This window comes from Euprymna scolopes, chromosome 14 (genome assembly GCF_053919585.1).
Source record: "Euprymna scolopes isolate OS-2025 chromosome 14, ASM5391958v1, whole genome shotgun sequence".
NCBI classification, from domain to species: Eukaryota; Metazoa; Mollusca; class Cephalopoda; order Sepiida; family Sepiolidae; genus Euprymna; species Euprymna scolopes.
Genome location: NC_136495.1, coordinates 132,133,093 through 132,151,295, shown reverse-complemented (window position 1 = coordinate 132,151,295; position 18,203 = coordinate 132,133,093). Strand labels below are relative to the sequence as shown.

Sequence of the window (18,203 nt, the reverse complement as noted above, 5' to 3'; positions counted from 1 at the left end):
CCGATTATGTCAGCCTATGTCATGGTAACATATTCGGTGGGTTTTTGACACTGTATTGTATAGTTTTTAGTTTTCAACTTTATTTCCCAAACTTAACGTATTCAACAGTCTGCAACCATTTCTGTTTTTCCAGCCGATTAAACATTTTACCTTACATAAAAACACTAAACAATTATCCAGTTAGGTAGAAATGTAACTTACTTTGCTTTCATTTATTTTTGGACAACTTTTTCGAATCTGTGTATAGTAACCCCCCCATCACTCAAATATTAATTACTAACTCACATTTTTGTACACAGAAAAAAAACCCAAACATTTAGCGTTTCAACGTTAGCTCTATCCACTGATTGTTGGTCGAGCCCAAGCAATGATTAACGGTAATCCTGAGGATCAGGATCCAATTCTGCAAGAGTACCATTTTTTTCATTTTTTTTTAGAGTGGATTGCTGTACTAAGAATATAAGAAACATGCATTTTCTCTTTTTATTAGAATTTTCCATTACACCAAATTTAGCCACAGCAACGCGTGGCAGGTACAGCTAGTATATATATATATATATATATATATATATATATATATATATATATATATATATATGATATTAAGAATGTGAGAGATTATATATAATGAATTCCACAGCCAAACAACATCACAGCCCACAAGGGCCATAAAAACGAACTGGAAGTCCAAAACGAGTTTTGACTTCATTTGGGCTCATCAGTGAAACACATTCGAACTCAGGATTCGAAACTCGAGCCTTTTACATGAGCATACGGATTTCGGCGCGGTTTGCTTAATCTGTCTTAGTTAACAGAATTACTTTTGTGCGGGCGGTTTGCTTAGTTGGCAGAGTGCTTGCCTTGCATGCTAGAGGCTATGGTTTCGAATCCTGAGTTCGGATGTGTCTAACCTGATGAGGCCAAATTAGGGCAAAAACTGGAGTCTTGGATTTCCGATTCGTTAATTGTAATGACTCGTGTGGGCTGCGACATTGTTTGGTTGAGGAATATATATATATATATATGTATATATATGTATGTATATATATACATATATATATATATATATATATATATATATATATATATATATATAAGGTAAAATGTGTGTGTGTGTGTTTGTATATCTCGCTAAACCTTTCGATAGACACGATGAACACTGACAAAGGTGAGATCGTTAAAAGACTACAATCTCGGGCAACAAATATTGAAAAATTGGCCAAAAAGGTTAATTCTGTGCTGGTCAACTGAACCGTTTTTTACAAGGAGGGGTCAGTTTTAGTATTGCAAAGTCATCATACGCCTTAATCATCGTAGATTTAAAACACGTAATTCCGAAGGTCCGAGACGTCACGTGGCCCTTAACCGAATTGGTAAACGCGTTTTATTTATTTCACTTTATTTTCCTATTCAGCGTTACAGGTTCGAGCCTGACTACTGCGGCTAGTTTTATTTTTTTGCTCGCACAGGTACTCCTTGCTATTTTCATTTATTTTTTAGGGACTTTGGTTGCTCTATACCATTACTATACCAACACTCCACACCCGGGCAACGCCGGGTACCCATGTTATATATTTTTTTACTTGCAAAATTCTGCTTTCAATTTCGCTTCTGGCTGATGGAACCCACTTCCTCCTTTTTTACGACCAGGCAAAGACACCAACCTACCCCCTTTGGTTACTGTGAACTTTTGCCACCGCACTATTTTTAAATTATGTTTTCAGGTTAAATTAAAGCTTCACAATATCTTTTTTTCTGTCAAATTGTTGCTCTTCGTTTGGTTTATTGTGTTAAGTCTGCATTTCGTTCAGTTGTGAAGGATGGTTTATGCTACATCACAAATAATAATGTGATTTATCAATTCAACTGTCAGTGTGCTGCTGTCTATGTAGATCGAACCCTTTAAATTTGCAGACAAAAATAAACCAACATGTTCCAGCAAGAATCAAACTAGGTAAGCCCTGTCACCCCTCGTTCACGTTGGTCAGCACCTCGCTGAAAATCCAGCGTGTGCCAATGCATATAAAATGGACTGGTTTAGGATTTTACACTGGGCTGACTCTTCAAATCACCTGCGGATTCTGGAGTCAGTCTCTATCCTTTCATGCAGACTCTCTCTCTCTATCGACAGAAGGAATTCGTAAAATCTTTGGACTTATTTGGGGATATATTTTAAATTTTCACTTCCGCACATATCCCATTTTGTACATATATTTCATGCAAGTGTATATATTCTACAACGTATAATTTACTCGTAATTTTTTTACTCCTAATCCTATTCGCCTTTAATCTACTTATATATATATATATATATATATATATATATATATACTTTTTTCTTTTTCATTACACCCATTCGTTATAATTTAATAAGTAATCCCCACTTAAGTCTTCGCTCTTGTGTGACATTTGTTTTACACTTGATAGAAATTCAACGATTGACTCCTGATGAGCTTGTTGATGAAAGGGGCCCCTAGAGTCTTCCCGACATTATTTAAAGCGCATTATAAGTTTTGTACCGTAAAACACACACACACACACACACACACACACACACACACACACACACACACACACACACACACACACACACACACACACACACACACATATATATATATATATTATTTTTCAACGAAGGTCCGAACGGTGTTTGGGGCGAGAAATGCTTTCCCCTCCTTTCGAAAGGATGGTATTCCTACCACTCAATATAATATTGTTGTTTATCGATTTAGTGTGAAGCTGACTACATAGGCCATACCATTCAACGTTTGGAGGTTAGAATTTCCCAACATGTACCCCCCTTCGATACGTAGGCACAAGAAATGTCCGACATCGGGGCGTTTACCAACGCATAGGTCGGCCATTGGTGAACATTTATTACAGTGCCAAATTTGCACTGAAGGATACCCGGATTAAACTTTCTCGGTTTTACACAGAGCGCACTCGAGAATTCACTTCAAAATTCTCGAGATTATATACATTAATTTGCACCAAGCATCTCTGTTTAAGCAAAGAGAGTATACCCATAATTTAGATCCTATGGGTATTTGCTGAGATTGTTTCTCTGTCTTTTTTCTCCTACATTTTGTTTTTATCCTCGCTGTTTATTTATAGTCTTTTGACCACGTTTTTAAACGATGTTTTCTACCCGGCTGCCAACGTATATCTTGAAAAAGGGTTGGCTAAAAGACGTCTAGATAGTTACTTTTTCTTGTCCCACCCCTTATTTATCCTCTTTATGTAATGTAGGCTTAGGAGAAATATACTTTAGAAGTGTATTTTGGTCTTTTTGAAAGTTTCTTTTTAATGGTTTATTTTTAAACTACAGGAAAAAACCCTCAGTAATTAATTATGGCACTACGTTCGGTGTTTTTAAATATATATATATATATATATATATATATATATGTGTGTGTGTGTGTGTGTGTGTGTGTGTGTGTGTGTATGTGTTTATACAAACATTATTGGTAACATATGTGCATACATGTTTCAGTGGATTACCAATTCAGGGATATCACTTCATCAGACAAAAAAAAAAAAAAAGAATTGATATTGAAACGGTTTTGAAAACCACATTGATGTTTATAAGGTGTTTGGAAAGGGAAAGTTTGTGACCGTAAGCAGTAGTTTTTTTCGGGGGTGTAGTGGAGGGAAATGGATACTGTTTCCCGTGTTTAAGCCGTCATTAGTAGGAAGTTCTTAAGTGATTCTTTTATCTTTTCGGTTATTTATTGCCCTTGATTTAATATTTCCTGTATACTTAGGTTATTTTTATGGTTGCATATATTTTATTGATGGTGACTTTAGTTTCCTTTTGACAAGTGTAGTTTTTATTTATTAGTTTATTTATTTATATTAATCTCCCGTTTTTTATCACTCGTTTTTATTTTTATTCGTATATTTGTTTTTTTTTTTGTTATTTTTTTTTTTGGTTCTGTAGTTTTCAGAGTAGGGATGAGGGGGTGCTGTTTCATATGGTTAAGCTGTTTACAATTGGCAGGTGTTATACAACTGTTCTTACTTTGATCCAAAGTACATTTAGTTGTTACTAACTATATGCTAGTTTATTTTTAATGTTGTCATTTCCTTACTGTTGACGACTTCCTATTGATAATTTTTTTAGTTTTTCTTTATTTATGTATTTCGTATATATCAATTAACTAAAAATAAACGAAAGAATGAAAACAACGAAAAATAAAAAAAGTTATTTCCTATATATCAATTAACTTTTTTTATTTTTCGCTGTTTTAGTTCTTTCGTTTGTTTTTAGTTTTTCGGTTTCTTATTTATTTACTTATTAGTTTGTGGGTTATTAGGTATTGTAAGTGGATATATTGGCCTATTAATAAGAATTAAATAAATGTGGTGTATTGCTAGTTATATATTTCCTTATACACTGATGTTCGGCGTAATCGTGGCTAAGTTATATTTCGTGAGTTGTCATTTAAAAAAAAATTTATTCGGGTAGTTAATTCTTTCTCTAATATTATAATATGCATATATTTGATAGCTCTTTAGGCTTACTTCTAGGGGTTAGATCATGTAAATGCGTTCAAAAATACCATATAGTTATTCATCTTTGTGGAGTGTTCAGTTTATTTAGTTCTCTGGTTAGAGTGTTAAGTTACCATTTGGTGTTATTTGCGTGGTTGGTTTCCTAATAGTGTTGTTTTTATATAATAATTCCCGTAGGTACGTATCGACATTCAAATTAAGTTATAGTTTCTTTCTTACATTATAAAAATATAGGTATTTTCTTACTAATGATTATTCATTTGTATCTGGCATTCCCTATACTTTTCTTCCCCTCTCTTCCCTCTAAATAACATTGCCTATGATCTTTCATATTCAAATACTCACAAGAACATCGCACATTTAAACTTAAGAGTTACTATAGAATATTAACCACTCCTATAGAGACACTTACAGTAGGGAGTTGAGCAGCACACCTTTTAAATAATACTTAAATCTCTGCATGTGTAGGCCCTAGATATGACCTTAAACTATATCCGATGGTAAGGCCCCAGCTTGCGGACTTTGAGGAGTGTGGAGCCACCCTTTAATTGCCATTGCTCCCAAGCCCGCTTTGAGCCGGAGTGGTAGTATCTGTTAGGTAGTATATGTTAGGGTCCCAACTATGGGTTTAATAGAAACTGACTTGAAACAAACCCCAAATATATTCTATTAAAATATTGTTCTTTAAAATTTGACAGTCTATAAAGCAGGGTTCACAGAAGGAATCCCAAAATAAGAAACTTTTAGAGTAGAAGGCTCTTAGGTATGCGTACAGTAAAGGTGTGAAATTTTGTTGTTTGTCGACATAGTCAGGGGAATTATCTCAAAGGGGCGCAAGTGTTATGATTTCGACGGTAAATATTACGTTAATTTTGAGGATAATGTTTGTTATTTGTTTTTATAATTATGAAGTAAGTTTTTCTTAATAATTATTATTCGCCTTGTATCTATTGCCCTTTCTCTTTACTTCTTCCTCTCTCAAGAAGCATGCTTTATTCATATCGTATTTACTAATAAGCCGCCCGCTGTTACCCGGTAAAAAAATAAGCATAAATATAATACTGTAATTCATGTAGATTTCTTAGTTATCATTATAGAGCAAATTTTCTATAATATATACCTCACCTCTCTGTTTAAATTTATGTATGTATGTATGTATATATGCCTAAAACTTTCGACAGAGTCGACGGATTTTCAGGAAATAAGTATTGTTTTGAAGCGCGACCCTTCAAACGACAGATATCGAAAAATTGGCTAAAATCTTTAATTCCTTCAACCTCAACTGGGCACGTTTCTACATGGAGAAGTCGCTGTTATCGACGATATTTTCGAAAGTCATCCACTCTTTTCGATTAACTAGCTTTAATTCAAACTCTCGATACCCTCTGTTTGGCGATGGACGCAACAGAAAAGACGTCAGTTTTTTTGCGTTTTTTTTTTCACGTTCTTTTCCTTTGCGATACAGGTTCGACCCTGCCTGCCTACTACCATTTATTTTATCTCAACACCCATCTCCAAACACCCGGGCAACACCGGACACCCAGGGTAGTCCTATATATAGTAAGGATTTCAGAAGAAAAAAATATGAACACGGTATCCTCCACTAGAATCAAAAGCAGAACGATTAACACTCCAGCCTTAGTGGTTATTTATCTTTCCAGTGTTGTTACCGTCCGAAAAACCGACAGATGGATAGGAAAGATTACAAATTTAGCAACTTTGAGCTATGAATGTTTAATTTATACTATGTGAAAAAGTAGAAGCAGGGGTAATGTTTTATTTGACTTTCCCTGCCAAGGCTAACTGCTTTGTTTTCAATTTTTACCCATTAGAACTTATTCCTGCCGTCTAAAAATCGAAAGTGTGCTATAGATCGAAATACTCTATATATCAAATTTAAACCCAGTAGACCAAATATTCAGATACGAGTTTAGTAGAGATTTTCGCACACACATCAACAAGAAATATATATTCTTGTGATTTTTTTATGGGAATGTGTATGAGATGGGGTGGATATGCTGTTTATACTGTGCGGGTAGATGAGTAAGTGAGGTGGAAATGGAGACGAGTAAAGGTCTAAAGTTTTGAAATGCTTGGGGGATTACTTATTTAAGTGAGTTGAAGGCTGGGTGTTTTTAATTATGAGGGTTTATATAAAGTGACTTGATTTGCTGAGACACAGTTTGTTCGTTACGCTTGTGATCGTAGTGTAATCTGGTTTAATTAGATTTATTTAAAACGTATATATTTCTGTTTGGAGGCGATCTATGGATAAATAGGTTTTGCTGTTCGTTGGGTTGGAATAGATGTTGAATTGATTGCTTTATATACTTGCGTTTAATTAGCTATTCTTATAATGGGGGATTTGATGCACATTTAGGGCTGAGTGTAAGGTTGTATAAACGTGGTTAAATTTGACTATTCATATAATAATCTATATATCTATCCATCAATACATACGCTTATTCGCAGATAAACGCATACAGACGCTCATACACACATATATATATATATATATATATATATATATATATATATATATATATATATATATATAACATACAATAAATTCTTACCTCGAATATGTGTCTGTTTTTTGTATTTTTAGAATTTAAATTTAACCACAAAACACACACACACACACATATATATATGTATATATATATATATATATATATATATATATATATATATATATATATATATATATAATATCGTCGTGTTCGTCATTGGAAGTCAGTGAGTAGAAGCATTGTTTTGTGCTTCCGGAGATGACTTGTAAGGCCGATCCGGGCACGGAAGGCTCTACCACAAGTTGGACAGTGATGATCAGGTGTTGTGGGACAGAGCTTGTTGCTCTGGCTTTGTGGGTTGCACGCTTCTGTTTTGCTTTGAGGGTTCTTCTCTCTTCAGTTGTTTCAGCTCCTTTGTTGATGAGGTGATGCCAGTGAGGTCTGTCTGATGCAAGCGATTTCCAGGACTCGGTACTCAAGTTGAAGTCTTTGAGCGTTTTCTGGTTCTCCGACTGAACGCTTGCGTTGGCACAGCTCGCCATACAGGAGTTGTTTTGGGATTCTTTCATCTGGCATGCGGGGGACGTGACCTTCCCATCTCAGTTGGGTCTTTCGAATGGTAGTAGTTATGCTGGTGTTGTGGTGGCAACCACTTATTTGCATATGCGAATAACATAACACTATAAATGGCAAGCCTAGGTTGGCCTTGGGGTGTCTTACTCAAATGCCACCAGAAGTGACGCCGAAGAGCGTACATGTCCTCCCACCAAGACTCTCTGACTCGACACCGTCATTTGTACATATTGTAAATATACCTTTTCTTTAATACACTTATTATTGCGTTATCTTGTTGTTTGCGTCTTCATTGTATTTCCTTACTAATTATTGTTCAACCTTGCAACCACAACAGTTGGCGACAAGATATGAAGCGTCAATTATAACAGTTTGACGAAGAACTATTTGAAAAAAAAAAGTACAACGCAAAGGTTGACCATTTTTTTTAAGGAATGCAAAGTGTTGACGAGCAAACGGATTTTACGCTAAAGAGAAGTTTCAACTCAAGTGAACGTGGCAAAAGCGACAATTTAAGCCGTTTTCTGGGAACTCGATTTGCAAACGAATGTAAAAGTGAATTTTTGTTTGTCGCTACACGACAAATCTTACTAAAGGACCAACTTGCAAACGAAAAGCGAACTTTGTTCTGTCGCAAAAACGACAGGTCAGACCCGTATTACGAAAAGCAAGGAAGTAACCTACGAAAAAAGTTCACCAGTGGATTCTAATTACTGTTCTCCGTAAACAAAACAACAACTAAAGGACTTTTTAATTAATGTTTTGGTTGACGTCGGTACTAAAAGGAAATACCACAGCCAAAACTAAAATTCAAGGAAAGGATTTTTTCTTGAAGTTGTCACTGAATAACGGATAATACAGTAAAACGTCACGGAAAAAAAGGTAATCTCAATTTAAGAGGTATTTTAATTACTAAAATACTAGAAAAAAAACTCAAAGAACTAAATGTACTGCATACATTTATTCAATTGTGACTCGAAAAAAAACAAAAAAAACTCAAACTTTTATTTTGTGGAAAACGTTACTTATTAGTAAGTGCCTAAAAACGGAAAGTCAATTCCATTTCGTGATTCCAGATAAACCTGTTTTATTTTTTTTTTGCAGCGTGACTCGCAAAAAGAATATATTATTGCAAGCAGCGATATTATTATTGAAAACAGGAGCTTACAGCAATTTGCTTTTTGGTTGTAACCCAAACCGGTGTATAGTGTACACGGTACAATATTTTTTTTAACTACACTCTAAAAAAAAAAAACATGGAAGACTTATCAAAAATGTTCATGCAATTTTTACAAGCACAGGCTGAGCGGGATGAACGCAGACAAGCTACACAAAACGAGCTTTTGCAAACACAAATACAGGCACAGGCTGACCGCGAGGAAAAGAGAGAGGACAGATTATTGAAATGGCAGCAGGAACAAGAAGAAAAGCAGAAAATGGCACAATTAAAGCAGAAAAAAACTGCAATTGGAACAGGAAGAAAGGCATAAGAAACTACAATTGGAACAGGAAGAAAGGCATAAGAAACTACAATTGGAATATGAAGAAAGACAAGATGAACGTTTTGTTAAAACACTGGAACTACTAAAGAGTAATCGAGAAAATGTCGACAGTGTTAATTTCTCCCATACAACTATTTTTAATAGCATGGACACATTTCATTATGTGCCTGAGGAAGAGAATAATTTTGAAGCATACTACACAAGATATGAGGATGTTTTTCAACTGGACTGTAAAAAATTGGCCAAATAGTCAGAAAGTGAGCCTGTTACTCAGAAAATTGGGTACATCAGAACACAGCAAATTCGTAGATTACATATTACCTAAAAAAACTGCGGAATTAGAGTTCATGGAAGCTGTAAAATTACTAAAAGAATTATTTAATCCAAATATATCTCTTTTTCATAAAAGATGGCTGTGCATGAATCTAAGAAAGATGGACAACCAAGATTATTTGACATACGCATCAGTTGTCAATAAAAACTGCGATAATTTTAAGCTTGCAGAACTAACGGTAGAAGATTTTAAATGTCTACTCTTCGCTCAAGGGTTAGTTTCCACGAAAAATGCAAAAATACGCAGACGATTGTTGTTTAAGCTGGAATCTGAGCAAGATTTAACCCTCCAGAAACTAGCAGAGGACTGTGAAAGGGCCATTACACTAAAAAAGGATTCAAAAAATATAGAAGAATCCGGAGTGGCATATGTAAGAAAAGTTAGAAAACCATACGCACCAACCAAGAACTTTACAAAGAAAAGCAATGGAACGGGATATTCCAAAGATAATAACCATAAATATAGTACAGAATATAACAAGCCTCATCCTAGATATAACTGTAAGAGATGTGCAGAAAAGCATTGGGAATCAGATTGTCCTTATAAGAAGAAAAAATGCTACATTTGTAAGAAGGTGGGACACAAAAGCGATTGCTGCAGATATAAAGATTACACCAGAAAGAGAGTACAGCAAACAAAATCAAATACAAAATTAGACAAAGATCGGCGAAAATACGTAAAAATGGAAATATTTAAAACATCAATAAAGTTACAACTCGACTCCGGCTCCGATGTTTCTATAATAAACCTGAATACGTGTAAAAAGTTGGGAAAACCGGCCACGATGAAAACTAGTAAAGCAGCCCGGACGGTAACTGGTGGTGGTATAAAATTTGAAGGAGAAGTTGTCCTCCCGATAAAATTGAAAGGGATTTCGAAGAAATTAAAAATATTCGTACTAAAAAATAGTGAAAATCTGTTGGAATAGATTTAATTGAGAAATTCGGACTATGGGATAAGCCAATCAATACATTCTGTAAAAAATTAGAATGTTCTTCTCCAACGACAGATATATAATAAGTTCAATAGATATTTTTATTTTAACTAGAATACAAGTGCCAGATTAGAGACTTACTCAAATTGAAACCGATTTTATAATGGAGATAAAAAAGGAATATCTGCCTTCCACACCACTAAAATGCTAAGAAAAAGCTTTGCAACAATTCTTGCAAGTTTATAGGATTACACCACATCCTAGTACACCATCAAACATATCACCAGCTGATCTAATGTTTGCCAGAAAGGTAAAATCAGCGTTTGACAAACTATTGCCAAGGCAGGCAATTATCCGAAACACTACACACACGAGAAGAAAGAAATATAACTCGGGAGATCGAGTATATTTTAAGTGCTACAGAAATAACACATCTTACTGGGAATGTGGAGTAGTAGATAAACGCATTGGTGATTGTACATACATGATTAAAGGTCCACAGAATATACATAAAAGGCACCTAAATCAGATAAAAAAACGTCATATCCAAGATGATGATGATACGACAACAGTCGAAGAGGAGGACACCATAGATATCATATACGAATCTTTTAATTTGGAACCGCCTCAAAATGCACCTGAACCCCGAAGATCAGGTAGGAAAAGAAAAGTGAATGAACCATTAATGGTAAACCCAAAAAGAAAAAGATATTGAAATCTGTGTGACTTCAAATCTTGGGAGGGGGGTGTTGTGGTGGCAACCACTTATTTGCATATGCGAATAACATAACACTATAAATGGCAAGCCTAGGTTGGCCTTGGGGTGTCTTACTCAAATGCCACCAGAAGTGACGCCGAAGAGCGTACATGTCCTCCCACCAAGACTCTCTGACTCGACACCGTCATTTGTACATATTGTAAATATACCTTTTCTTTAATACACTTATTATTGCGTTATCTTGTTGTTTGCGTCTCCATTGTATTTCCTTACTAATTATTGTTAAACCTTGCAACCACAACAGCTGGGAAGATTAGTACTTTTCAGGACCTCTGTATCAGGAACTTTGTCTTGCGGTCTAATAATAAAGAGATTTCGGAGACATCTCAGGTGGTAGTGGTTCACCGTTTTTTCGTGCCTTCTGTATGTAGTCCAGGTTTCTGAGCCATAGAGCAATGTGGTGAGGACAACTGCTCTGTAAACATTCAGCTTGGTGTCAATGCTGATTCCTCTCCTTTCCCAGACTTTGCTTCTGAGTTTCCCGAATGCGCTGCTTGGGTTAAACAGCTTTCCATCTGTTCTGAATTTAATGTTGATGCCTGATGACTGGTCGCTGAAAGAGTAAAATAGCATTGCAGAAAACATCAAGCTGAACACTGTTGGGGCAAGGACGCAGCCCTGTTTAACTCCATTTGTTACCGAAAAAGTCTCCGAGGGTTCACCGTCGTCAAGGACGCGCCCCATCATGCCTTCATGGAATTGACGAACTACTGTGATGAAAGTACTTGGGCAACCGAATTTCTTCATTATTTTCCACAGACCATCCCCACTGACTGTGTCAAATACCTTGCTCAAGTCGATAAAGGTTGTGTAAAGGTCTCGGTGCTGTTCGATTAATTTCTCTTGAAGATGACGGGCGGCAAAGATCATGCCAGTGCCCCCCCCCCCCCGACCGGCGCGGAAACCCCATTGACTCTCCGGCAGGTGTCCCTGTTCCAGGTGACCAAGTAAGCGGTTAGGAGGATGCGAGCCAAGATCTTTACTGCTATGGACAGGAAAGAGATACCTCAGTGGTTATCGCAGGATTGGCGATTTCCTTTTAGCTTATAATTGACCATTTCAACACAGTGCTCAATCGCCCTGGAGTCATCAATGATATAGTAATTGAACGTCTCCCCAAAGTCCCCATCAATCAACAGCTCGACCCCCCCATCAATCGAAGGTGTCAGCAAAGCCACTCAGCAGTCAACTAGTTGAAAAGCTCCAGGTCAAGTTGCCATCCCAGCTGAGGTTTACAAATCCGGTGGTGCAGCCTTGCGGGAGCAGGTAGCCTGCTTGTATCAGATCATGTGGAGGAAGAGACAACTACCACAAGAGATTAAAGACGCCAAAATCGTTCACATCTATCATCTATAAACGAAAAGGAAGTAACACACACACACACACACACACACACACACACACACACATATATATATATATATATATATATATTAGACGCAAGAATATCTGAGATATGTAAGAATACAAAAATACTTTGAAGCCACGTAAATAAAAGATAGAAAGAATATCCAAAGTGAGGGCAGATTTAAATTATATATATATATATATATATATATATATATGCACACACATTTTCAATTTGTCTTTACATAAGCAGTAATTTGTTGCTACACAGTCATGAGCATGTTTCGGTCTTCTAGTGTTTAGTAACTAGATACCTCTTCAGGGAAAAAACGCCTGTTTACGAAAGCGGAATTCAAAAAGGTTTTGAATTCCGCTTTCGTAAATAAGCGTTTGTTGCCTGAAGAGGTAACTAGTTACTAAACACTAGAAGACCGAAACATACTCATGACTGTGTAGCAACAAATTACTGCTTATGCAAAGACAAATTGAAAATGCCACTTGCTCTACTTTCGTATTGAACACTATATAGAGAGAGAGGTCAGAATGAAATTATATATATATATATATATATATATCTTATATATATAATTTAATTCTGACCTATATATATATATATATATATATATATATATATATATATATAGTAAGTTATAAAATATATATGGCGATTAAGTACACTAGCTTAATCGCCATATATATTTTATAACTTACTAACTAGCTCTACCTACGTATTGAGCACTTTTGAAGTAAATACTTAAAGTTTACGCATAAATTTATACTTTCGTATATTAATTTTATGTGAGTAAATGAAGTATATATATATATATATATATATGTATATATATATATATATATATATATATATATATATATATATATATATATATATATCTTATCTCGGCATTGTTTCCAGAGTGTCCTGGACTTCTTTCAACTGGACCTAAACAGTGCCGAATCGACGCTATAATATCTAAGAAAATATATGAATGCAAGAATATAAGAAGGCGGAAATAGTTTTTAATTGTAAGTGTAAGTACATCAACAGTTGAAGAGAAATTAATTTGACCTACAACAAATCAAGGCAAGGGTGGACATTGAAATGTAAAATATTTTTTCTTTCTTTTCGGAAATTACAATGTAAGAATTGCAACAAAAGTGTGTGGCATTTGAAAAGTGTAATTAGTAAATCGTCAGACTTGTAGGATCTGATGTTTTCTGGCGTGATTCGCAATACTTGCAGAAGAAAAACAAACCAAAGAAACAGGTTTGTTTGAATATCACGTGTTTCATTTTGTTTGTCCAATCATATTCGACTGTTGCTCGTATGAGTTTATGTTCGCCTGATTTTTTGCTTCAAACTTCATGACGTAATCTCGCCTGAGTTACTCCATTCATTAGCAGCTTGATGGGTGTAACGGCGGTGAAGTACATGTCGCGGATCAGCTATTCGGCGGGTGGTGTTCGAGTCTTTTTATATCCGTAGTAATAATTTCGCTAAAGATATCAGCAACTTTTACATGGATGACTTATTCGATCAAGCAAATCTCAAATTCGTAACAATCTGATCCGTAATAAGTAAGTTTATGTGGCGGTGTATTATTTTAATTATTTTAAATCTTTGAAAATAAGTAAATTATAAATTTATTTATTTCCGGACTGTTATCCTCATTTTTTATAGTTGCTGACAAAGACTGGAGGAATAGTTGGTCGAAACGTCGTGAAACAAAAACTATGAAGATGAGGGTAACAGTCCGCAAATAAATAAAGAGATATATTCGGCTTTGATTATTACATATTCTACAACATATCAACCTCTTTTGGGGCATTTATATCGACGACATAACTACTTATAACTGGGAATTTTCGTCGGCCAGTTTCATATAATTTTATCGATAACCGCGTATTAAACTGTTATCTTGAAAGTTTAAGAAATTATTTATGCTGCCACTTTGTTGGTTCGAACGTGTACTGATCAATTTAGAAAAAATCGTGTAATTTTGTTTGTTGACAGAATATTTTCGTTTTCATTACTGGTATATAAAAAAAAATCTCAACTATGAAAATAAAAAGAAGATATTTCCACTATCATCCCAAAACATAATTAAGAGAATGTTCGTGTTTAAGCTATATATTTTACTAATCTAATATATATAAAAGGAAAACTGTCTGTCTGTCTCTCTCCATATTTTCAAACTCCATCTCGTCCGAAACTAAAAGTCGCAGAAAGGTTCGAGGGCCCTCAATTGATCGGATTTTTATGGACCATTCTTTTATGGATCTTTAGACGGTTAAAATAAATTTTTTTTACTAATGCATTGTAAGAACCGAATTGGATTACTCGTAAATGTCCGATATGGCTGGACCAATAATGGCGGATGCTTTTTCATCTATTTTACAACGCTGAAATAATGTTATTATTTAGAAAGCCATTCTTAATATGTAGATGAAGGGGTGTTTTGTAAATCTTTTGTACTTTCGCCTTACAATTTCATAAACAAAAATATCTTAAAAATAGAATTTAACGTGGAAATACTATTAAAAAAAAAATAAAAACAATAATCCGAACGGGTTCCTGGTCGTTTTTAACGGCGCTATAAGGTATGTTCCAGCGGAGATGTCAGACGCCTGTCGAGCCCGAGCGGACATTTACGAGAAAGTCGGTCCATAATATGCACAATACTGACTTTCGGTCCGTATACTGCACCATTAGTTGGCCTTCGATATTTCAAGTGGTTTTAAAGTGCACAGCTTTAATGAATTCTAGCCAAGCTTATAAAACGCCAATGATTAAGAGCACTCGTTATTACTACAGCTATGACAAGAGAATATTCTTATCATAGTTTTGACTCTCGAGTATATATCCGATACAGTTAGACACAGTTAATCAATCGAGAACCACACCACTCTATATAAAAGCATATAAAGTATTAACTGAACGAGAGTCAAAATAATGATAAGAATATTCTCTTGTCATAGCCCTAGTTATCACAATGCTTTATCTAATATTTAGAATAACTCAACATCACAAAGAGTAACATTTCTGATATAACAGTGTTTAATATATTTCTTATAAGATTGCCATTTTGTACATATGGAACTCGACTTCTTTTACGACACATGCTATACGATATTGTTTCTATATCATATAATTTTGAAATGTTTGTTAGTTTAGGTTTCTAAATTTTTGAAGAGAATAATTGATAATCTGTATTATTCGCATTATTCGGAGCACGTGACGCAGTGAACGGAGGCTTTGAATCTTCACAGTTCCACGTGGGCATTGTCTGAATATAGCGGTTTCAATCCTACTAAAAACCGACCAGAAAATTAGTTGGCCAAAACGTGGTGAGACGACAACAACTGTAGAGAGCAGTAATTACTGACGATACAGTTAAGAGAGCATTCCTATCATGTCGCGATTAACCATTTGATGACGGCCAGAGAAATAGTGGCCGAAACGTTGGGAAACAACTATGAATATATTAATTTATTTTTATTTCGGACTATTAGTCTCATCTTTATTAGTTGTTGTTTTTCATCTTTTATTGGATTGTCTACGGTTCCAGATGAACATTGTCTGAAGATAGCGGTTTCAATCCTACCCAAAGCGTGCCAGAGGTTAATTGGCCAAAAATGTGGTGAGACGACAACAACTACGGATGGCAGTGATGGCTGAGAATGCAGTTAGGAGATTCGAAGTTCCTATCCGTCGCGGTTACCACCTGACGAAGGCCAGAGGAATTAGTTGGCCGAAACGTTGTGAATAAAAAATCCAATAAAAAATGAAAAACAACAACTAATAAAGATGAGACTAATAGTCCGAAATAAAAATAAATTAATATATATATAATGCTCATCTCAAAAATGAATTCCAATTAAGGAATAATATATATATAAACTATGAAGATGATGGTCGATGCCTCCGTTCAGTCTCGAAAGACAAATGATACTCCTTTTATGGGCAGCTGATGCAATGGTTGCGCAATCCCAACCACACCTCTCCTGAATCGGCACTGTTTGAGTCCAGTGGTAAGAAGCTCAGGACGATTTGAAACAATGCCTACATAGGTGGAGAGCACATACAGCGCTTGGAATCCCAAATGGTCACCCATTTAGTACTGACCGGGTTCAACGTTGCTTACCGTCGGTGCTCCAATGGGAACCGGTGTGTCAATGTGATTATGTCGTATAGATGATTGTAAGAGTCCGCAAATAAATAAATAAAATATACAAATTACTCATCTCAAGGGATTCCAATAATAATATAATTCGGAGAACTGTTCTAATCTTGAATATATTTGCATTAAAAACTGGCACACAAACTTTATATCATTTAGCATATTTATTTTAATTCTTTGAATCTTGATAATCTACTATATTAAACCTTTTATTATGTTATCATGTTGCGAATTTAAAGCTTGCTCATCCCTTTCCAAGCCGGAAAGACAACACATGAAACTTGCAGATGCTTTGAATATTTCACAAAAGGATTCTTTTGATTTGGTAGCTTAAGAATATCATTTTCATTGATGACTTTTACATAAGCGATATTTATGCAACTGCGGGCGGAATGAAACGTATTTGACGAAAGGCTCTAAAGATTTGACTAAAACAAAGACGTTTATATAATCCCCGTTAACAAGTGGCGTGCTACTCCTAAACGTACACCTACAATACTAGACAAAAATACTCTCATAATAGATATAAATATCTTTTTTAGAAAATAACGTAAATAGTATTTACAAACATTAAAATATGTACACCGTACGTCGAACGCTACTCCACTAAACTTATAACCTGTCAAAATACTACAAAAGATGCACAATACTTTCACCAATTGAATTAATTGTATCTAATATAGGAAGCTCTACTCACAAAATACAATCCGAATACCAATTTTGACAATATTTTTTGACTGAGTTAGACTATAAAAATTTAAAACATATGTTTTAAGGCTAATAGATTTTGAGAATAAATTAAAGTTAAATTAATATTGATTAATTATTTTCTCAGTATGGATAAAATTTAAATCGAATAAAAATATAAAATTGGTTAAATAGGTGTTTGTGCAAATTACAGATTTCGACGCAATTGAAAATACCTTAAAGAATCCGATTTTTTGGGATGTTTATTAATTTATCTTGAATATCTATAAGTTACATTTCATCAAACCATACTTGTGAAAGGTTTTTAATTTTTCAATATAACTTTTAGAAAAAGTATGAATACGCATTCAGATCTATGAATAATTGACCAAACTGTGTTTATTTATCACATGCCATAAAGCGTTTAACATAAACATTACGTTTCAGTATTAATGAAGCTGAAAGGGTTAATTTTCTGTAAAAATAAATGCAAAGAAGCTTGGTTCAGTATTAGCAAAGGCCTCACACCAGATATTAGGTTGAAAAGAAAGTTATTGCCGTTTCTTATATATTGATTTCGAATGTATTTTAAAATTAGGTTTCGTTATAAAACCTTTACTTTACATATCATTTTAAATAACGTTATTCGCTTTATCTAATCGTTTAAATTACAGTCCTTATAAAACAATTATGCCTTCTTTTCTCACAGTTTGATTTCAATTCATACTAGACCGAAAAGCTGCTGAAAAACTCACGATACCATGAAGCATTTGGCCCAAGAACCACTACTGAATGCAAAGTACTAAAGGTTGTTTAAGAAATTTCGTGTCGGAGACTTG

At 34.8% G+C, this 18,203-nt stretch overlaps 1 protein-coding gene across 1 annotated transcript; it reads right to left on the bottom strand.

The window, feature by feature from the left end:
* Positions 1 to 11,374: 11,374 nt before the first annotated feature.
* LOC145292808 (uncharacterized) lies at positions 11,375 to 12,022 on the bottom strand. Its single transcript, XM_080138847.1, has one exon. The coding sequence runs from the start codon at positions 12,020 to 12,022 to the stop codon at positions 11,375 to 11,377; it is 648 nt and encodes a 215-aa protein (XP_079994973.1).
* Positions 12,023 to 18,203: the final 6,181 nt, after the last annotated feature.

Coding starts and splice junctions, on each gene's coding strand:
- LOC145292808 (XM_080138847.1), bottom strand. CDS start 12,022: ATGATCTTTGCCGCCCGTCATCTTCAAGAGAAATTAATCGAACAGCAC.